At 42.4% G+C, this 23,227-nt stretch overlaps 2 protein-coding genes across 2 annotated transcripts; one reads left to right on the top strand and one right to left on the bottom strand.

The window, feature by feature from the left end:
• Positions 1–79: 79 nt before the first annotated feature.
• On the bottom strand, positions 80–8,408 carry LOC135500989 (collagen alpha-2(I) chain-like). Its single transcript, XM_064792708.1, has 9 exons — positions 8,333–8,408; positions 7,743–8,014; positions 6,881–7,106; positions 5,141–5,181; positions 4,421–4,844; positions 2,850–4,235; positions 1,758–2,360; positions 988–1,338; positions 80–687 (listed from the first exon to the last, which is right to left on the bottom strand). Exons 1-9 carry the CDS (start codon positions 8,406–8,408, stop codon positions 80–82), a joined length of 3,987 nt encoding a protein of 1,328 aa, XP_064648778.1.
• An 8,691-nt stretch (positions 8,409–17,099) lies between these two features.
• On the top strand, positions 17,100–22,890 carry LOC135501932 (equistatin-like). The gene is made up of 5 exons (XM_064794384.1): positions 17,100–17,319; positions 18,926–19,027; positions 20,371–20,482; positions 21,444–21,526; positions 21,988–22,890. The coding sequence occupies exons 1-5, from the start codon at positions 17,133–17,135 to the stop codon at positions 22,176–22,178; spliced, it is 675 nt and encodes a 224-aa protein (XP_064650454.1). The 5' UTR covers positions 17,100–17,132; the 3' UTR covers positions 22,179–22,890.
• Positions 22,891–23,227: the final 337 nt, after the last annotated feature.

The following is a 23,227-nucleotide window of genomic DNA, read 5'->3' as shown; positions in this document are numbered from 1 at the left end:
TGATTGTGTAATAGGTAGGCCTGTATAGAAACAGCCTATATAATTAGCCTGAACTTTCTTGAAGCACAGTTGAGTAGTACTAACCAGTTGCTCCTTTAGCTCCAGTGACACCAGTAGTCCCAGTGCTACCAGTAGCTCCCTTCGAACCTGTCACACCAGTGGATCCAAGTTCTCCTTTTTCTCCCGTGGCGCCAGTAACACCAGTGCCACCATCAACTCCGGTAATGCCTGCATCACCCGCTGCGCCTTTCTGTCCCGTTGCACCAGTCACGCCAGTTGCTCCAGTCACGCCTGTAAATCCGGTTGATCCCTTTGATCCTGTGACTCCAGTATCACCCTTGATGCCGGTATTTCCTTTGGCTCCTGTAACACCAGTAGAACCACCATCGCCTTTCGTGCCTTGGTCACCTTTGGAACCTGTTATTCCAGTGTCTCCTTTAGCACCAGTGACGCCAGTGGCACCCACTGCTCCAGTAACGCCAGTATTACCCTTTGCCCCTGTAACGCCAATGTCACCTTTCTGGCCAGTTGCACCCTTTGCTCCAGTGACACCAGTGTTACCAACTTCTCCTTTTGATCCCGTTACACCTACAGCTCCCGTTGCGCCTTTCGAACCAGTAACACCAGTCGACCCACCTTGACCCTTCTGACCATTATCTCCTTTGGCGCCAGTAACGCCGGTGGCTCCTGAAAAGTAGAACATCATTGATAAAAAGTTGTTCATTCTTAAAATGACTATAAATGATAATGATGATATTGCAGCCTATTGCCCCAATCTTATAGAATTTTAGGGGAGGTGCTGTGGTCGACAAAGATACATGTACACAGCTACGTTCGGGCCATTCTGCAATTAATGAAGATAGCAGTATTTGTTTAATGAGAGTGCAGTTGAGATTAGTCCAATTTAGTTCGATAGCTGAAAAGTACATGTATATGTCTGTTCCCAGTGCTATACGCTTGCTAACAGAAATAAAAATTTAAACTCACCAAGTCCACCCTTGGCTCCAGTAACACCAGTGTCTCCAGTTACACCTGTATCACCCTTGGAACCCGTCTCTCCCTTGGATCCAGTCACACCTGTATCACCAGTGACTCCAGTGTCGCCAACGACACCCTTAGCTCCAGTTACACCGGTGTTACCCTTCGCTCCTGTCACGCCAATGTCACCTTGTTGACCAGTTGAACCCTTGGCTCCAGTTACTCCAGTGGTACCAACTTCACCTTTTGCTCCTGTAACACCTACAGCCCCGGTCTCGCCCTTGGCACCAGTGACTCCTGTGTTTCCAGCACTGCCCTCCAGACCCTGGTCTCCCTTGGAACCAGTGACACCAGTTGTACCTGCAAAATTATTCAGGTAGATTCAGTAAAATGCAATGAAAATAGGTTCGTGAAAAGCAAGTGGAAGAAAGTGTTTGAAAAACATATCGAAGTACAAAAATGTAATCATATGATTTCCATCTTTATTGATCGCTTAAATCAAAAACGAAGAGACAGTGAAGATGGATTTCATGATTAAATGTGCAGACATTTTGTCAAATTGTTATTCTCCCCCCTCATCAAATTAACAATATAAAAATACGCTCAGTCATTATATTTGTACTCATTTTTAGCAGTCTGTCTCCACTCAGTGGTCACTAATTACATGAAACAGGACGAGTGATACAGTAAATCTTATCGGTATATTCAAAACTATCTATTTACAGTCGGACAGTCGGTCACTGATAATAGACATATATTTAGAGGTCCTCCTTACGTACCAGTTGTTCCTTTAGCTCCAGTGACACCAGTGCTACCTGTGCTACCAGTAGCCCCCTTTGAACCGGTTACACCAGTAGCTCCAATTTCTCCCTTTTCTCCCTTAGCTCCGGTGACGCCAGTATTACCATCAACTCCAGTAACGCCAACATCTCCCGTTGTGCCTTTCTGTCCCGTTGCGCCAGTCACGCCAGTTGCCCCAGTCACGCCTGTATCTCCGGTTGATCCCTTGGATCCAGTCACGCCAGTATCGCCTTGAGTACCGCTGCCTCCCTTGGCTCCAGTTACGCCAGTGGCACCACCATCGCCTTTCGCGCCTTGGTCACCTTTGGAACCTGTCACTCCAGTGTCTCCTTTATTGCCAGTCACACCTGTGGCACCCGTTGCTCCAGTAACACCAGTATTACCCATTGCTCCTGTCACGCCAATGTCACCTTTCTGGCCAGTTGCACCCTTTGCTCCAGTGACACCGGTATTACCAACCTCACCCTTCGCACCGGTAACACCAACGGCTCCTGTTTGGCCTTTTGAACCAGTAACGCCAGTGTCTCCAACATTGCCCGTCTCACCCTTTTCTCCAGTGCTTCCAGTGACGCCTGTGTCGCCTGAGAAAAAGTAAAGATAAAATGAAATGAAATATAGTCTGTGTTGATGGACAACAGTTTAGGTGATAAATACCCTCTACCGATCTCTATGAGCAAAATATCAGGTTCAAAGTTGTAGCAGGATGGATTAGTTGTATAGAGACACTCTTCCAAAGCTTGTGAGTTCAGTCTCAAGACAGGGGTTTTTTTTCTACCGATTGAATGTTTATGAACAACAATTCAGAACCACCACAGGTTTGATGCCGTGCATTAAGTATGACAGCATTTGCACCATCTAAACCTTGATTCTTAAGACTCAATCCGCAATTTAATGTCGTTTAGGTTTTCTTGTTTCTTTGGGCGGACCGAAAATATCAGCTATTTCAATACAGATCAAATTTGCTGCAGTCGTGTTAGATGTACTATGATTACATTATTTTCAAGAAGGGTAGATATCTATAATGCAATATAGGAACTATAATACGGCAAATCATGATGTGTTATATTTACCTCCTACTCCCTTTGCGCCAGTAACACCAGTGTCGCCAACTTCACCTTTGTTTCCCGTTGAACCAGTCACACCAGTGTCGCCGACTTCTCCCTTGCTCCCAGTGGCTCCAGTGACACCAGTATCTCCTTTGCTACCGGTAACGCCAGTATCACCAGTATCACCTTTATCTCCTTGGCTACCTGTGACGCCAGTATCTCCAGTAGAACCTTTCTCACCGACTTGACCCGTTGCGCCAGTAACTCCAGTATCGCCTATGCTACCGGTTGAGCCTTTTGAACCAGTTACTCCAGTCGCTCCAGTGCCACCCTTGGCTCCAGTTACCCCAGTCGCACCAACTTCACCCTTCCCTCCTGTGGCACCTGTTACCCCAGTGTCGCCTTGGTTTCCCTTGGCTCCAACTTCACCCTTAGCGCCTGTAACTCCAGTATCTCCTACCTGGCCAGCTGTTCCTTTGGCTCCAGTAACTCCTGTTGAACCAGTTTGTCCTTTTGCGCCGGTTACACCAGTGGATCCAATTTCTCCTTTCTCGCCCTTGGCACCAGTTACACCAGTGTCACCATCAATACCAGTGACTCCAAGAGCCCCTACATCGCCTTTGTTTCCACTTGATCCCGTTACACCTGTTGCCCCTTGAACTCCAGTAACGCCAGTTGCACCAGTAGACCCTTTGGAACCGGTAACACCAGCTGCGCCTGTGTCCCCTTTTGCACCAGTAACACCTGTGTCACCAATGTTACCAGTTTGACCTATACTTCCAGTTGCGCCAGTCACCCCAGTAGCACCAGTTGCACCTTTTGATCCAGTGACCCCAGTATTTCCAGCTAGTCCGGTTGGGCCCTGTGCTCCTGTGACTCCTGTGTCACCAGTCAATCCTTTGGCACCAGTTACACCAGCGTCACCCTGGTTGCCTTGAGAACCCGTCTCTCCCTTATCACCTTTGCTACCTTGATCTCCCTTAGCACCAGTAACACCAGTGTCTCCAGTGATTCCTTGACTACCTGTGGCACCTTTGGCGCCAGTTACTCCAGTTTCACCAGTGCCGCCAGTGTCACCTTTGGATCCAGTAACACCTGTTACACCAGTATTGCCTTTGGAACCAGTGACTCCAGTATCACCATTATCGCCTTTACTACCTTTGCTCCCAGTGCTGCCCTTGGCACCAGTTACACCAGTATCGCCAATGCCTCCTTTGCTTCCAGCTCCACCGGCTTCTCCTTTCTGACCATCAGTAGCATCGACTCCAGGTTCACCCTTGGAACCAGTGTCCCCCTTTTGCCCTGTGCTACCCGTCACACCAGTGTCGCCAAAGTCTCCCTTGGTTCCAGTCGCACCAGTTACACCGGTTGCACCTTGACTTCCTGTTTGCCCTATCTCGCCTTTTGAGCCTGAAAAGCGTAAGGATTTATACAGTGAAAGTCGAACCGCAAATCAAAACATTTTTGCATAAATCAGTAGATGAAAAGGACTGGTCATGCATCTTGAAATCACCCACATGATGTTAACTTACCTACCGGTTGTCGCTTTTAGTGGATTTAACAGGCAATTTGAGAAGTCATTCAAATTTACTTACCAGTGTTTCCCTTTGCTCCAGTGACGCCAGTATCACCAAGGTTTCCAGCCTCTCCCTTGTCGCCTTGGCTACCGGTGTTGCCCTTCGAACCAGTTACGCCAGTTTCACCTACGCTACCGTTACTACCAGTTGCTCCCTTCTCCCCTGCACACCCAGTGTCACCCTTGGCACCCTGGCTGCCTGTGACGCCAGTGTCTCCCCTCGACCCAGTCACACCTGTAGCGCCAGTGCTACCTTTCTCTCCAGCCGATCCGGTGTCGCCCTTCGCTCCGCTCACGCCAGTATCGCCCTTGTCCCCAGCTTGTCCTTGGACACCAGTCACGCCAGTATCACCGAGGAGACCAGTGTCTCCTTTATCGCCTTTATCACCCTGATCGCCTTTGGCGCCATCCACACCATTGGCGGGGTCATTTCCGTTAGAGCCCTTGTAAACATAAACGAAAAATATGTTCATATTTTACCAGAAAGATGATGGAGAACTCAGTTACGATCCTCTCGTTAACATACAAATTATAGCCTGATTCTTGCAGTAAGTCTTGCGGAACTGCAGAACTTTTCCATATGGTGGGCATTTTCTACTGGTTTCACATTTGGATGAATAATGCGTTTGCGTTATGGCGGAAAGATGTAGCGGTAAAATATGTCCTGAGATAGAGTGTCCTAGCTAGGACAATGATTCTATCATGCACGTTTAAACTTTTGCAGTTCGGTTATATTTACCCGTGCTCCTTTGTCGCCTTTCGTAGACTGGCCGAGTAAAACTGAAAATGAATAAAGATGAAAATGAATAAAGAGACAAAGATTATGTCAAATATTGACCACAAGTAGAAAAAAATAACAGTAATGCTATTTTAAGATCTAAATAAATGAGCATTTTTTTTGAACTAGAAGAAAATCAATAAACTTGAAAAGCTTGTAAGCACTTTACAAGGACACTGAACAGATCTGATGTTTGCCACCTAGGGATGAATCAGTGAACTAGAATAAATGGCGTTTGTTCCGGAATCTTTTGCAGGCTTTATTGTCGACGTGTTCATCGCGCCGAGTCTAGCTTATTGATCTGCTCCGGACTGTTCAACAAGAATGAGAAGGTTCTTTTTCACTGCCCGAGAAAATGAAACATGTAGGCCGAAGCGATGGTCCTGCTTAATCCCCTTTAAATTCAGTATATCTGGTAACGCACAACTTCTCTTCAAAACGGGATTTTTATGGCAATAAAACTAACTTTAAACCACGACATGCCGGACCCCGAAATTCGACGGGATCCATTCCTCAGTATAGTTATAGGCATGGCTCCCTATTACATGTATTTGCATTTCGAAAATTTAACACCAAGAAGAAGAAGAAGGCATACACATAATCGTTATTCTATGATCAAGGCATTAGTCGTTCGGAAAAGTTAATGCGATCTTCCCAAAGTTTGTTCAAATGGAACAATGACGGCAAATTGGGACATAGCTCATTATGTTCATTGGCGCAATAATTGGAACAGACGGTTCGACATTGCCATCTAATGGATTGAGACAAGTTCATTAAAGATCTTTTTTTACATTATACTGATTGCTTGTCAAATGTTAGCAAAGCTCACGCACACTCAAACCGATTGTTTCCCAAATGTTAGAAAATTTCCTAATCGACATCATGAGATTTCGCAAGTATTTTATGTCAGAGTATTCCAAGCCCGATTATGTCTCCCTGTTCTTCAATGCTATAGAATAGACTGGACACAGGCACTCGTTGGAACCTCTTCCGGACGGGAAGTGATGTCACCCTAAAGTGCAATCCCACAGGAATTCCAATTTCATCGCTGGCATTACTTTAATTTTCCCTTGCCTTTTAAGACCTATCAACTCCCATGAAACATGTTTCATGGGTTAGGTGTTATCAATTTTTCCTGATGACCCTTCAATAAGACATTAGAAAAATGAGAACTTGGCCTAGGTACGCGCGCGCTTTGTTTTAGACTATAGAACGTGTATTGGACTAGGCCTGACGTATTTCAACTGCGAGGTCAGGGGCAAAAGAACGTAATGCGTGACAATGTCGAGAAATCCAAATGAAAATCATTATACTACATTCAGTGCAAGGAATTATTCTCCATGTTTGAGGCAATTTTGAATGAAAACTAAAATGAAAAATATATACATAAGACGCTGGTCCGTCCCCGATGAGTTGATATCGAATTCAGAGCGGATGACGAAGGGCAACTGTGGAGAGGTTCAGATTTTAATCCGAGCGCGAGAACGAGGTTGCATTCTGACAACGGATATCGCGTTGCCTCTTGTCTGGAGCGCTATGAAAAAGGGTGCCATCAATGCCTGGCATGCCTAAAATTGTAATACAACACAATCAAGCTGATTCTATGACGTCAACCTTAAATTAACCGAGTTGTCGTTCTCGGCTCGAAATCTGCACCGCAGGTGGTATTCCCTTTAACTCTAGAAGTGTTGATTAACTTACGTCCTTCATAAATAGTTACACCAATCGAATGGACCATCATGAGCGGGATACTGGTATCGAAGTCATACGATTTCGAAACTTCCGGAAAGGTGTTTTCATAGTTGTGCGAGAAGAGCGGGTAGAAGAGAGTCGAGAATGGCATCGGATCGACCACGCCCTCGTTCGACCACCCTAACATGTCATAAGTTTCGTAGATATTACAGAATTCATCTCTTTCCAGGTAAAACTGAAATGGATATAGACAGTTTTAAGGGTAAGCCAAAAAGAAAAAAACAACAACTTCATTTTGAAGGAGTTCCAATTGCTTCAGGATTTCAAGGCATTGCTATGGCAGTGTGATGATAAACCCTTAATCATTACCTGGAGTTTGGTATCTATAGCCATTCACCATGTTGATAATTCGTCATCGAATATACTACGACTGAAATCTCCACGGGACTTAATTTACTCTCACACCGAAATGCACCGATTCAAACAAAGAAGAATACAGGAGCAAAGCCGTAACACATGTGTTGTTGCTACTCACCCGAATAGGTGGCCCTCAAAGCCGTAAACAAGTTTACAGATACGGATGCGTATTGGTGAAAGTTTTTTTGTATAAAATAATATTTCAGTAATTTAAACAAAAAACAGTACAGGAGACAGAATGAATATTGAGTAATGGAACAGTGGGTTTAAATTTCCGAGGCATACTTTTTTCGCAGGAGTAATCCTTTTCAAAACGGGACTATTTGACCATGTATAATGTACATTATGTACAGGCGTGTCCGATGAGGGAAAAAATCTCTGAAACCGAGTTTGCAATGCATGACGAGATGTCCCGAGAATGCGCGAATAGACCAAACCTCGTCAACCTACGTACCGTTTGATTTCCCACCATGGCAGGCGTGAGGAGAACCCGTTTCTCAAACTCTAACGTATAATTCCCCGAGGCAGTGTCCAAAAGATTTGTTTTTGACCATATCTGAAGTCGTATATATTGTTCCACAGAGAAATCTGGTTTGATATACATATGGAATGATTTTAAAACACCAGTAGCTAACGTTAATCCATTGTCTACGTATGTGTTTCCTGAGCCATAGTCCACATTCCGAGCACGATCGATTATATCTTGTCCTCTATAAACTTCAGCACCTAGAAATGTCGAGAAAACAAAGGTGAAAAAACCCAACACGTAATTATAATAGAAAAGGTAAAACCAAACGTTTAACTTTGATCTTACTTTGACCGTATTTCACGGATATGAATAATGAAAAGCTGCTTGAATCTTACGATAGAATTCTATTTTTTTAAGGCTTTACTAATTACATGTACTCCAAAACAATACAATGAACGAAGTTATGAATAACACTTTAGTTTCTCGACGTTAACGATTTTGTGCACCTCATGTTAGCTAATCCACCTCGAGTTAAAACATTTTACATGAACGAAGAAAAATCTGTCTATACTTACTTGACGCTGTATGGTAGACTGATGCTGAAAAGACCAGTAACAACAACCCAACCGATATCGAATTTCCCGAAGTCATTTTTTATCCAATCGAAGGAACATGGGCCAATTCATAAATTGATCAAGACAAGGAAGTTTTGGTTTTATATAGAAAAGCACCTCCTTGAGACAAGCGGGGATCTCACGAAAGCTTGGATAAAATGATCCTCGCAAGGACGTATTGGTTTTTTTTTCCAGAATGGTCGGTCAGTCTTTGGGTGTATCCAGGAATAAGGTTCACAGGTGAGATCTTAGGGTTTAACTGAACCGGTGCAAACAAGGGCCAAACTAACACATAAGGCAATGTTCTGGTTGAGTTACTTGACGTCAGAACAGGTTGCATGAATGGTCACGCATTTCTAAGGCCCGCATACTGCAGTTTGCGTAGGAACATGGACGTTTTGCACGCCCGATGGACGGAATAATCAACTTAATTTTACTACGGTATTTTCAGCTCTTCGGAGATCAGTTCTTTTGATGTGTATAGCTCGTTCGTCACCGAATACCAGATAAGAAGACTGTTTACACTTGACCCATTTTATTTAGGCTGCGTAACCCTATGCTGTACGCCAGCGCAGTTTTTCCATGTTTAATGTTCGTTTACACGGGCCGGATCAAAGACAAATTACCGTGGTGAAAACATGCGCAGTTGTTCAGGCAGGCAGCAGGGGTATCAGACCTCGAACTGACCAATGTCTGTGTTTGTATTTCATTTTCACCTCGCTCGAACTGAGAGATACGCGAACCGGTACTCGCTCGAACTGACCAATGTCTGTGTTTGTATTTCATTTTCACTTCGCTCGAACTGACAGATATGCGAACCGGTACTCGCTCGAGTCGCGATCCCCGCTTGGTGCATTCTCGAATCGACCAGCATTCTCTGGCCTTTGGGCTTTGTCGAGTTGGGCTTCTGAGGGTAGCATCAATCGAAATTTCCGTGAACTGGTGCTCAGCTTCCATCAGATATAATGCCCTTTAATCTGTACTTATCGGCATATCTGATTTATCTGTACTGTTCTAATTTACGAATAAGTTCATAAACAACACAATTCTATTAGAATGAGCTATTATACATGTATACAATGAAACAATAATAAGAAATTCCTATTCCATGCATCACGGTAAACTATGCAAAGAGGTAAATTACGACACTGCCGGCCATAACACTGTGCAATTTCTTGTAGTAAAATGTCTTGTAGTAATTAGCAGATGCCATAATTACACATTACAAAAACAACTTTCAAAACCATGAGCTACGCTGCTTGGATGACTTTCCGGTCAAGCTGACAACACACCTGGCTTTGACTGAGCCTTTAATTAGGTAACATTTTGGCGTTAAACACGCTGGGTGTTAATTGCCTGACGCTGCGAATCTTGTTGAAACAAGCATCTCATATTGAGTACACACGGATGCTTGCATACCACATGAGGCTTCTAGACTACAGCGCTTATACACCAGAAGTCAAGCGATCGTAATTAATGCTGTAAATGATGCAAAAGACGGGTTTGACATGACAACTACACAAGGTTGATCTATGAAGTTTAAACACATTAGGACAGGCCAAGAAAAGGCTGTTTCGTCCTCTCTTCATCAAGAGCAGTTATGAGCATCGTTATGAAATATCCACGGGAAACAGTTTGCTGCAGCTTTTTTCCACGAAGAACATGCCGATTTGTCGGAAGGTTGCGCGCGCGCAGCATATTTACACTTTTTTTAAATTCCATGCAGCAAAGTTTAAACACAGGAGGACAGGCCAAGCAAAGGCTGTTTTGTCCTCGCTTCATCAATCTTCCTTAAAGGTGGGGGCGTCAGGATCATTCGCTGCGTGTGCGCAGACTCCACCGGAAACGTCTCAGTCGAAAACAAACACTTAGAGTCACGTGACTGTGCTTTGATGCGGTCGCTTGTAGCAAGCATCAGGCGGAGAATCATCAAAGATCGGATGGTTTTCTCTCGCTCTCGAATTTCATGCATTAATAATCGACACATTTTGAATAAAACTGTCAACACAGAAATGCAACTTAATAGGCTGATGCTATTTTTGAAGAATGTTTTTTTCATCAAATATAGTGTTTTCTAATATTTTCGCTTAAATAAGTACAATGTATATAAATTCCTTCGTCTGTGTGTCGCGCCTATTATTGAAAATCAATCATTTACACACTGTATAAGCAACACAATTATTCGTCCGGCGATCCGACTGTCATACTACGTTTCCAGACTAATGGGAAGGCAATTGTATAAGTTCAAGAAGTTGACACAAGTATATCCGCAAATGTAGTCCAATAACTCATTCATTGAGATAGAGCAATGGAAATATGACTTGGATGCTCAGCGTAGCTGCTTCCTCTACATGCGCGGGCTAAGACATTCTCTCAGATCTTGGGATGTTCTCTTCGAATTCTGAAATTGTAATGAAAAACAATCATTAATAAAGATTTGCAAGTTTTTAGTTTCACGACAGGGCAACGACGCCATGCATCACTCCAAATAGGCGTTTTGGCTCATTGCGGCACCTTTTGTCCAGAGAAAGGCGCGTTGCCGTACTTTTGGCGCATTCCCATACGCAAAATATTCCATCTTAATTCAAGGCTCAGTGATTTGGCTCACAGCCCAGTGCACACACCCTCAAAGCTTGTTACAAAACCTTTGAGGCTTACTCTCAATTCATAGCAAGTAGAACATGTTTCGGGCCTTATACAATGTAGAATCAGGAATGTCTATGAGGTTGGAAAGAAAAAAGGCGTAAAATCAACTCCATCCACAAAAATATATATCAGGAAGTCTATCTTTTATCAACTTTTACCATTCACCAACCAAGCTTTTATCTGTTCAACATGCGCCTGGGACTAATGGTCTGCTTAGACTGAAACCCAGTATTGGAAGAAGAAGAAGAAGATCTGGTAATATTGTATAGCATGTAAACCATACTGATATAAGCACAAATAAAATAGCACGCTAAGATTGCAATGCTATTTATAGGTACCAATACATAACTCATTTCACAAAAAAGCGGAAACGTGCGCTTTTATTATTATCATGATTATGTATCTTTATTCATGTAATAATCTATTACATTGTGGTGTGCGTATAACAAAAGAACGGAAGGTGACAAAAAGATTAACAAATACCGTACATAACATAATTTGTATGTTTACAATAGTGCTAAAAAAACCGGCGGAGGACGGCCGCAGAAATCAGAGCCATCCCCCAGTCATCATAAGATAGTGCTTATGAGATCTACTGTCCCATAGTCCCAGGAAGTCCCTAATCGCTGCGGCTCTCCTCAAAATTTCATCTCGTGGTTTGACAGGCTCTTGTTTACCTCTAGCCTCAAAATCCAGCCTAGGAATGTTGTATGATTGTGCCATTAAACTGAGAGATTTGGAAACATCCGAGTTACTCCCGCCCTTAATCAATTTGTAAAATAATTTTACATCGATGTTTTCTGAGAGTGAGCTCGCATTAGGAAATTATACAGCCTGATATGGAGCATAAAATCAATCGGATTGGCGTTGATTAAGGTGGGGACAAGAGCACAGCGTGTTCTGGGGTTAAGACCAATCAGCAATTTTTGATTGATTGTGCCATATTTGGGGCTGGTAGTGGATCAGTCCTGCCCAGTGATCAATGACCATGATCAGAAGTCACCGACATGTTTTAAGTCAATTATTTCCTGGCCTCGCCATTGGTAACCGACGCTCGGGTTGACTGGCCTACATGTGGTCTCTTTTATTAAGTTAAGTTCCGGTTAAGTTTCGTCTATTCATCCGAACTCTTCCTCTCGTTATATCAGGTACTGACCGGGCTAGCACCTGTACGAGTTGTCCAAATGTCAGGCAGAGTTTCAGAAGCACTACTGCTCAATACATTTGGTAAAATGAAAATACACATTATCGTATTGATAGCGGCGTATAATATGCGTTCACTGGATTATAGTCCATATAAATGTTATGACCGCATTCTTGGGGCTCTTTAGAGCGAACTACTATTTCTCTGAAGTAAGGTTTTTATTGATGCTTGCCAAAACAAACAGGATTATTTGGGCTCAGCAATCTTCGGCGATGTCCAATGGTCATACAACTGTTGATACGTGAAAGTGACACCAACGGATAAAGTTCAATCAACATTTACGAATAAATGTCTTGCTCGAGTCCGAGATCCGTTTAAGTGCGGTTTAATTAGTTAACCTCCGTGGCGCTTGCTGGGTATGATGGCTTTGTCAAAAGATGTAGGCGAAAACACGAAATATTAGCGCACCTTTGACAGTCGATCATCCCGTGCTGCAGTAATGCATCAATTTCTCAATAAATGATGCGTACTAAGGATGTTTGTTGAAATGTGCAGAATCTGCTAATAGGTGACTTGCAGAACATGTATAATATGATAGATTAAACACTTACCTTGCTGTATGATAGACAATCGATGTTTACAGTAGTGAGTGGTCTCTTGTTCTAAGCCTCGTGCTCACCTGTTGCTTGCTTAAAGCTGACATGCATGCATGAAGCCCCCAGTGGCCATGCTAAAAAACACAAGCGCCCGAGAATCAGACGACCAACTGTACTTGGAACATGATAGACACCAATTGGCAGGACTCACTTAGCTAGCGGTGAGGGGTGGGGGGGGGGGGGACGAAATAAGGGCTCGAAAATGTCAAAAAGTGTCACGACATCCACATTTGATATTGTTGTCTGTCATCTTGACGACGACAACAATTAAAGCACTGTTATTTTCAGCGGACCGCACTAAGTACATTTTATTCTAGTAATTTCGAGGAGTGCCATTTCTATACGCAATTTGTTTTCAAATTCTGGAACCGAGGCTGACAGTTAAATCGAGGTCCGCTTGTACTTCAGCCAATGAGGAGAATTGCCCCAAGGGTTTTTATGTGCAGGGCGAAAATAGCTTTGATATTCCCAGCATGACGAAATCTCACTCACCTTTGAGGTTAACTGATACCCTCGTTATATGGTCTCTCAAATTTATGAGTTTCTAACTATTTATGAGATACACGTATGTAATACAAATACATGTATACAGGAAATGCTGTACAGTGATATGCATGTAATGCTGTACAGTGATATGCATGTACTGTATCTATAAAGCAAGAGTGTAATTTTGTTCAATTGAAAACACCAATATCAGAACCCATAGAAAACATATGTGCATGTACAGCATTATTTAAAGCAAATCCTATGAGCTTTAATCAATTAGCATACAACTTTCTCTGATGAAAAGAACAAAATAAAAATACAATAGTTGACAACACAAATGGATCATTGCAATCGATAAATGTCCAACGGCTGTGCTTCGGCCCAGTCTTATGTAATTATACATCACTACTATAATGGACGTAGAGCTGAAATAGTTTGTCGCACATCTCCTCCGTCAGTTCAGATCGGATGACCTCGAAACTTTTCCTGAAAGTCGTGGTTGATATGAAGATGCTCCGCGCCGGGTTAAATGGGTAAACTTTCCAGCGATCTCGGAGAAATAGCATTTTTTGTTCTTTCTATATATGGGCATACTCATTAACATAAGGGGCCATTTCAGCAGGTCTGATTTGCATATGGGGCCATCTATTACATCAAAGTGTGGGATTATACAAAAATAAGCCGGGAAAGTATTGGGGCCACTATATGTTTGAAGCATTCATCCATCTCCGCAATTTCCCCCCTTTATTTTGGTCGTACTCTTTCACCTTACGTTGTTAATCGCTCTTAATTTTTCGAAGTACCGTATGGGAATTCATGACGTGATACACGTCACATAATAACAAAACCGCCTCACCCGACCCAAGCACTGGGCGCAGAGTAGCGCACAGCTCCCTATATGAATACCCAGGGCAAATATAAAATACCGATTAACATTTCTTTACTGCAAATTTCACCCAATTTCACCCCAATTACCCCAACCCCACAGTTAGCCAACACCCTAAAACAACCCGCGCCACGGGTATTATGCTTTTAACCAATAAACGATTGCGGTAACCCAATTTACCACTAAGTACATCCCAATGGTCCAATTCTTTGTTGTAAATAGGTTGGACAAGTGCACATATTAATTCCGACGGGGTATAGCCCATTCCCGATTCGCATTAAAATACCCTTTGGTAACAAAAGAATGTGACCAATGAACTCTACTTCCGGGAGATATAGCTTGCTCGTTGTGTACCTCCGTACTCTTTAATTTACCAGAATAACTGTATGCCCCCCCCCCACCCCTAAAACATAAACTCAAACCACAAACAAAAACCTCGATTCCACCGTCAAACTTGATAGCAACATATACATGTATCTTTTGTTGAGTTACATTCGCCAGACCATTTGTGTAAAAGTCTCCCCTCCTTGAACATGGAGTCGGCCAACCCAGATGCACCCATGTATGACATGCAAAGGGTCCATTCACACCTAGGGTCACTCTGGGTGTTTGCATCACATCTCATTGACCCCATTCAGCTAAGGCCTCCGATCTTTAATGGCCTAGTTTGGAAAGCCCTATCATTTTTCACAGGTTTTCTGGAAATCCAACCTCGGAGAAAAGTCGGACAATGTCGGAGGACTGTCTGAGAAATCAGGAAAAAGTTAGAAAAACCGTTAGTAATTCGGAAAAAAGCCTCCGACTGGACTTGAATTACCAAGAACGGGCGAGACATTTAGAATATATTGGCTCGAATGCTTAAAGGAAAATGAAATGGTAACAAATGATGTGTGGTGTTGTGAATTCTTACCACCTGATTTTGGCGAATTTGCAGCGATTTTGTTGCGATATTTACGGGCAATACAAAATCTGAACGATTTATCGAAACGTGTAACTCTGAATACCATTCTACATACATGTTTAGCATGTTTTATAGGGGATAGTGGAAGTAGCTGATCGGGACATGTATTGTTGTACCCTATTTTCATCGACCACGGGCACAGCTACAATCATATAAGATAATTTCATATATGATCAAGCAAATGTTCACCTGGGAACGTACTTTTATAAGCTAGGCTTATTTCTATTAGTAAGAGAACTGTCTGTTTTGTTTGTTCCCGGACTCCTGGAATCCGTGCTGATTCTTTATTAAACGAGCCTGTTTAATCTTGCAAGAAACCTAATAACTTTGCTGATAGGTGTTAAACAGTCTCCCGCTGGATGGCAAAGTCTTCGCAACATGTACCACTACCATGTGTACCTGGTACATGTTCTTCTCAGATAAGTAGACGCATGTCTGGGCCGATGTTGCTTTGTGTAAAATGCACGCTAGTCTCCTACCAAGCTAGATTGCTTCGCTGAAAAGGACGCGATTGACCTAAGCTTGCTGCTGGTATCCAATGAGCTCCTCTCTAACCAACCATTAGTTGGTAACCTATTCCTAAACACCTGTTTGTACGAAGATTGCTTGTCTTGTTTTTCAATTGGCTTCCGTATTGGCTTTGCTGAGAATGAGATGGACCGGTTTTCGAGTCGAGTTGACGCTCGAATTAGAGATGAACACTTTGAAGAAGTTCGGGCGCATCCATCCGCGATCAGCTGTGAAATTTAAGGAGTCCGTTTGGGTTTCCAGCAAGAGTGATACAGGGGAATGCTAAAGGTTAATGTCATTCTTCAGCAGGGCTAATGGTTTGTCTTCCTGTCCACACAGCAAATGTTGTCATCTTGGACAACACTCCATTATTCCGAGACGAGATAGTTGGCTAAGTGGTCTTGTCAAACGAAGGGGAAGATTATGCATTAGATCGTTCTTTGAAAGTGTTCAAGAGTCAACGCATTGAACTTGTCGGACAGGCCTGTGGTCAAAATATTCCTCATTTTTCAGATGGCCAAATTATGAGGTATACACTATAACAGTGGGCCAAGTAGGCTAGGCTAAAGCTACACTTGTTTCTACGAACTTGTGGATATCCTACGGCCGATACCGTTTATATATCAGTGGTGGTGAAAAGGTGGTAAGTATTAGGGGCGTTGGCTGGTCTGAGCGGGGGTGCACATATTGGGATGGTGGAACTTGATGCTTGGAAATCAATTGAAAAAAAACAGCTTGGGGTAGCGGCTCTTGGGCCCCATTATGAAGAAGAAAAAAAGGAAATTTCAGTGCTAATCGATAATCTTGCTGGCATCTCTTTCGAATCCAATTCGTAGGCGGTTAGAGAAAATGCTTTGAAAAGCGGTCCCCCTCTACTGTTCTTGGTTGGGGGCGGGATGGTGCGGGGTAGGGTGTAGCTGGGGTAAGGCGGGGTGGTGTTAAAAATGTTGGCGGTCCATCACTGTAAGTCACGTGTAAAGTGATGTACATCATTCCAAAACAGTTTGCATAGATAACATGTGTTTAACAACTTCTAACTTGTTCGGTAGATAGTTGGGTCCGAATCATTAGAACTGTGAGTGTGAATAAGATAGATACGTTTTTATCTGTCTTTTTAATTGAAATCCATTTCATGCCTTTCAGATCGTATGGCCTCACCATGACAGGGAACTGTGTAACTGGGAACTAATTACTGGGAAACATTGGACGGGTATGACCCTCTTACTCACAGCGCAAGTGATGCCATCCCCCTTACCACCATCACCACCACCACCTCATTCAGCTTACCCCCACCCCTGCTGTCGTTTATGGCCAATGACAAGTGCAACTTCTTCCAAGTAAGTCAAGGATATCATAAATCAATTATATACGAGTCAATGTTTGCTGCTCTAGATAACAAACGATTGTAATTCGGTCATGGGACTAGGGCAATTACATCCTCGTCGTGATATTCATAACACTGCGTGATTTTCATGATGAAGGCCGCATGCTGTTTTCTCCTCATTGTGGCTGCGGCCCGGGCGACAATCTGCCCTCACGACGCCTGTGACAATGCCGAGTGCGAGAATCCTGGGCTCCGGGATGTGGAGTGTGGACCAAACAGGTTTGAGCCGAATGGCGGTGCTTGTGGTTGCTGCCCGACCTGTATCACCCTGTTGAGTAAGTACTCCGCTTTTCTACTTCTAGTAAAAATTACATGTACTTACTGACATGATCAAACAAGTTCGTATCGTATGCTACCTTGCAAAACTTGTTTAAGCTAACAAAACAAGAATTCAGTCGCCCAGAGCCAAAGCATATCTAACCACTCGTGTGTTGGAAGGGCGCAGTGAACTTTCGAAAACCGTGACATCTGCAGTCGTGTGTCGCAAACGTGCGCAATGAAAGTAGCCTTGTTTATCGGGCAATATTTTTTTTCTGTCCGTCCATTATTGATGTTACCCTCGGCCTCCAACCGGCCCGGGCGATGGAGCATTTCTCAGGCAAGTTCATTTTGCCTTCGACAAAGGGTTACATTTGATCGATGCTACACCTTTTGCTGCATTATAAGCTAGATTATTTAAACGGTCAACATTTATTTCACTCTGTTTCAAATCTTGGCCCTGAATATTCAATGGTGATATACAGTGTTAAAACACGTCAGTTCGTTCGTTCCTTGTGTTTTTGGTACGATATTCAAAATCATGCCTTGTAAAGTCGGGCGATATGCCGAATGTCATCCCTCGGAAACATTGTTGAGCTCAGTCTCGAGCCGTCTATGGTATAAGCAAAGTCGCCTCACCCTCCATTTCGGGCAACTGAAAACAGCTCATACGATCATGACCCAATTATGAGGCAGTTAACATTTTTCTCCAATTTAAAACCAGTGTCAATAATGTCATCATAACCAACTATCTCATCAGAATGATAAAATAATAGTCAATGAGATTGGTTTCAGATTAGTCTCAAGGTTGGCCCAATTATGAGGCAGTTACAATTTTTCTCCAATTTAAAACCAGTGTCAATAATGTCATCATAACCAACTATCTCATTAGAATGATAAAATATCAGTCAATGAGATTGGTCTCAGATTAGTCTCAAGGTTGGCCTATTATAGGGTGTGCTACAGTCGAACATTGCGAATACCGTAAAGTAGAATCCGTTTCATTGGATTGGGGTTACGAAGTTGGCTATACTTCATGAATTTCTTTCTACGACTTACTTTAATATTTTCATCAAGTTACTGGTACAATGATGATTATGAATCTGGCAGTAAAACTTGAAGAGATCCGGTTGGAACAATATGCTAGGCGTATAGCAAGGTATAAAAATTAAACTTCAAAGATTTACCGATAAGTGCAGTTCACAAACAGGATACCATCCGGGTACAAGTCACACCGAATTCCCGACATTACACGTGGTCATCTTGGAAATCTAAACACACACGGCGTTAGCGCCATCTTCGATTGGAGACGATTGAAAAAAGTTACTGCCGGGGATAGAGCTTTCGGGTCTGTGCTCAACAGCTTTTGAGCGCACTGCCTGTACATTTTAGGCCGACTGATCGTTTAGTATAAGTTTTGAAAAGAGTATGATCGAAGACCTACTTTTTTACAATGGTTTTAACAGTGTCTTAAAGTGTCTTATAGAATAAGTCATTATCATCACTTATTTCTCATATTTTTTATCTTATTAAATAGTCCAATGATGGAAAATGCCTACACAATTTTGACAAAGGTATCAAATTTCAAATCCTTAAATCAACAACCTGATTCCACTATTTCAGAGGTCGGAGAGGACTGTTCAGATGTTCTGCTTATCGGTTGGATGCAGACGTCCGAATGTGAAGGGAACCTGAAATGTGACTCTATCACAAGGAAATGTGATTGTAAGTATTTTTATTGGGTAATAGATAATGAACGTAAGGGTTCAATGCGACTATTCCAATTTTACACCCAGACTTTTACAATTTGGATCAAATTGCATGTGCTGCTATACTCAGTATTAAGGCACGAACTTGTCAGTTCGTGATTAAGGTAAATTTCTCATGTATATTTTGCTCTCATTATTTTCTAAACGGAAATAGAAACAATAAATATGATGAATTAACGACCAAATGAGACGTTAATGACCTATTTTCTGGGTCACGTACTCCTAAAATTCCTTAGTGAAAATAAGCAGTTATTTGCAATCGTTTTACTATTCAGTTGGTTCCTATTTCCGAACTGTGAAATTTAAAAAAAAGTATTAAGTGTCAAAATAATAATAGTTAACCTGTTTAATAGTAATGATATTCTTTAACTATTTTGCTACTTCAATCCAGTGAATGGTTATTTTCACTATTATTTTTTACTTACTTCACAGTGGGTGCAAAACTTCCAGATTACTGTAAATTGGTACCTAATAGCAATCCGATCTTAGCGAGCTATTTCATTTGTGTTATATCAGTATGATTTACATGCTATTCATTATTACCAGATAGACCTCCTGATATATACTTTTTGGGATGGGGACGCTTTTATGCTTTTTTTCTTTCCAACCACATGGACATTCCTGATTCCACATTTTATAAGGCCCCAAACATTTTATTCTTGCTTCGTATTGACAGTGAAGCCTTTAAAATCTTTGGAACAAGCTTTGAGGGTGTGTGCACAGGGGTGTGACCAAATCACTGAGCCCTGGAATAAAATTGAATATTTCTGACGCGTTTGGGAATGCGTCAAACAGGGTTTTGCGTTTCTCTGGACAAAACGTGCCGCGATGTGACAAAACGCGTGCTTTTTGAATGATAACACCATTTTTGGGGCTACTCGTGAGCCCTGGGCAGCCGGTGTCATAGTTGACCGGTGTAAAAGTAGAATGTGTCCCCCCTAGAAAAAGTGTCCGGGCCTATTGCATTCTGACAGATTATGGCATATGGTTCTATAGAGGCAATGACCGTCAATAGCTCAGCGCATAATAGAATCCTTTGTTCCCGGACATTTTATCCTAGGACATTTTAAACTTCTACACCGGCTTTAGTTGACACCGTCAACGAGCATTGGTACAGCCTACCTGAAGGGTAAACTAGTGTTGTGCATCACAACGATATTTCGGTAAATGTGATCTAGTCACATTCCTGAGTTCAACTAAGTACATGTACCCTTGGCCAGAAAGATATGACAAAAACACAATATTATACACACTACTTCTCTAATGAGCATCAATAACTTATCTCTGTTTCTGTTCCAGACCGATGTATCGAGGAACACGCTACCCAACAGGTCAACATGATGCCAGGGCAATTCGTGCCGAGATGTGAAAATGACGGCAGCTACTCACCTTTTCAGTGCAGGGGATCAGGGTTAGTATGGGTTAATTCATTAGAAGCCTTTCGCTACTAAAGGGAAAATAATTCTGGGTCACCCTGTAGTACCCCTGGTCCGCGGCCGGTGTAACAGTAACAAATGCCCCCCTGGAAAAAGTGTCCGGCCCTATTGTATTCTGCAATATGGTCCTATAGAGACCCTGACCGTCAATAGCTCAGAGATTGAAGCGCATAATAGAATCCTTTGTTTCCCGGGCATTCTATCCTAGGACATTTTAAACTTCTCCACCAGTGTAGATCGAGCAGCCTGGATCCTGTGTAGGAATAGTTTTATTGTAAAGCGTTTTTTAGATACTTCTTGTACTTGGCTCACCTCTTGTCATTAAACTGTAACAATGTGATCACGAATCCAACTTGAGTTGAACCGTGAAAGAGCAATGCTCCGTTTCTTCGGCATTGTGTAGGCCTACTTTTGCCTCGTCTTGCCTTTCATCGCAACTCTTGCAAACGGCTAGGGGGTCGATTGCAACAGAGCACTATGCGATTTAAAAAAAACCCACATGATATTTAAGGCTTTCAGTTTGCTCTAATCTACGGAGTATACTTGGTCCTGTCTTTAAAAGCAGCCCTTGTAAATGGCTAGAGGATCACTTACAACTGAGCACCATGCGATTTGAAAAACACATATCTATGGGGTTATTTCAAGTCGTTCATTTTACTCTAATCTATAATTGGTTTTACTTGGTACCTTTTAACAGAAAAATATGAAAAAAACTCTTAAATAACCAGCATTACCCAGTCTTAGGGTCAAGGTCGCAATTTAAGCAAGTGGAGTGCCAAAGAGACGCATACAGAAACATATGAAAACACTCTGAAATAACCAGCATTACCCAATCTTAGGGTCGAGGTCGCAATTTAAGTGGAGTGCCAAACAGACGCATACACACCTTATATGTCTACTTCAGCTGTCTTAAGTTAATTCTGCTTTCCACTTCAGGTGCTATTGTGTGTCCAAAGACGGTACCAGAATTCGTGGGTTCACTAGTGTCAATAGAGGGGCGGTCCAGGATATGAACTGCAGTAAGTTTAATTTCCTTCCCTTTGTCTGGTCTATAGCAAGCCCGCGAAACTCATACGCGAGCGTTTTACATCATGACAACATTAATTATTCATTTCTGATTATGATCATGTAATACGATGGGCTAGGCATTCGCGTTGGTGTTTCGTGAGCCCTATTGATGTACACGTGTACTCTTAAAAATAGAGGTTTACTTTTACTACGCTTCTCAAAAACCATTATAAGGTTTTCGGCCAACACAAATATGCACCCTGTAAAGGCTTTTCGGTAAAATGAAAAACCTCGAATATTTGTTTGAGATAGTGGAAAACCACTGTAAAGAGTTTTTCAATTCGGTGATGAATAACTCTGAGGGGTTCATATCTGTGTGGGCCGAAAAACGATTTTCAAAATTATACTTTCTAAGAGTTCGCGTCTGTTTGTACACAGCCTTAATATAAACAACATCCAATCTTCGTTCCAGAATGTGCCCGTGACAAACATGAATACAGCAAGCTGAAGATGATCGGCAAGCATTTCAACTGCGCCAGTAACGGCAACTACGACAAGGTCCAGTGCATGGGATCAGTCTGCTTCTGCGCTGATGAGAATGGTCGGATGGCCCTTGGTGCTCAGCGGGTCCCAATCGGCCAGCATCATACACTAAACTGTTAGGATATCAGCGTTCCAAGGACGGCCAACATGACTTAGTCAGCTATCAGACATTTGATCAGGCAGTGAAAGCCAGTGTCTACCAAATGATAATATTGACTTTAATGCGTTAAGTGCATGTGGAAACCTCTAACACCACTATTTTCTGACAGATGCTCACTGATCTGGGTCCAATAAAGAATATACCAGAAGGGGATGTAACCATTGAGGACCAGCCAGAAATTCACCAGTCTTGTTCAAAATTGCCTCGCATAAATATCAGCATTTGTGTGAAAGAACTAGTGGCGGCTCATGGTGTGAAGCAATGGTATTATCCCCTGGCCAAGTAAATCCCACGCCCAAGTTGTTCTTTTAAGGTTATTGACATATAAGGAAGACTTATTCGGTCTACAATTTGCCCCGGAATGAAGGTTCGGAACTCAAAGGCAAAACACGTTAAACTCATCTTGAATTGACATGGATATCTTTATTAAAACATAAACAACACAATAGTCACAGTATGTTAAGAAAATAAGCAGAAGCAGAGACAGAGGCAAAATTCTTCATTTATACATTAAACGAATAGAAAAATAAATGCATTTGATTTCTCTTGAGTGCGCGGGATAGTGCTACATGTATATGGTTCGACCATAAACTGCTAATCAAGTTAGTCATCGGACGCAACGTAGATATGTGTAATCTAAACTTGAAAGAAGTATATACGAAATGAACAATACTACTGCGTGTACGTTTTCTATTCCAACCTGACATCTTTTAAACAAATATTGAAGTTCATTCCATTATGCTACAAACATCACTTGGATTATTATCGATTTAATCAAAGGATCTTACCAATCACGGTGGTGATTCAAACTGAAACTACGAGTACGGACGACCATAGCATCGCGGGAGTCATCTTCTGGGTTGCAACATGAGGGGCAAAGGAACTGTAAGGAGTGCCGATAACCCGTTTAAAAATCTTTCCAAAAATATGCCGGCAAAACTAGGTAGTACTGTACGTGACCCGTAAATAACCGGTGTGATGTTATTCATCACCACCGTACCGACGCCTT

The sequence above is a fragment of the Lineus longissimus genome, chromosome 17, assembly GCF_910592395.1.
Source record: "Lineus longissimus chromosome 17, tnLinLong1.2, whole genome shotgun sequence".
Classification (NCBI taxonomy): Eukaryota; Metazoa; Nemertea; class Pilidiophora; order Heteronemertea; family Lineidae; genus Lineus; species Lineus longissimus.
Note: the sequence above shows the minus strand (reverse complement) of the source record. Positions and strands in the feature narration are given on the sequence as shown.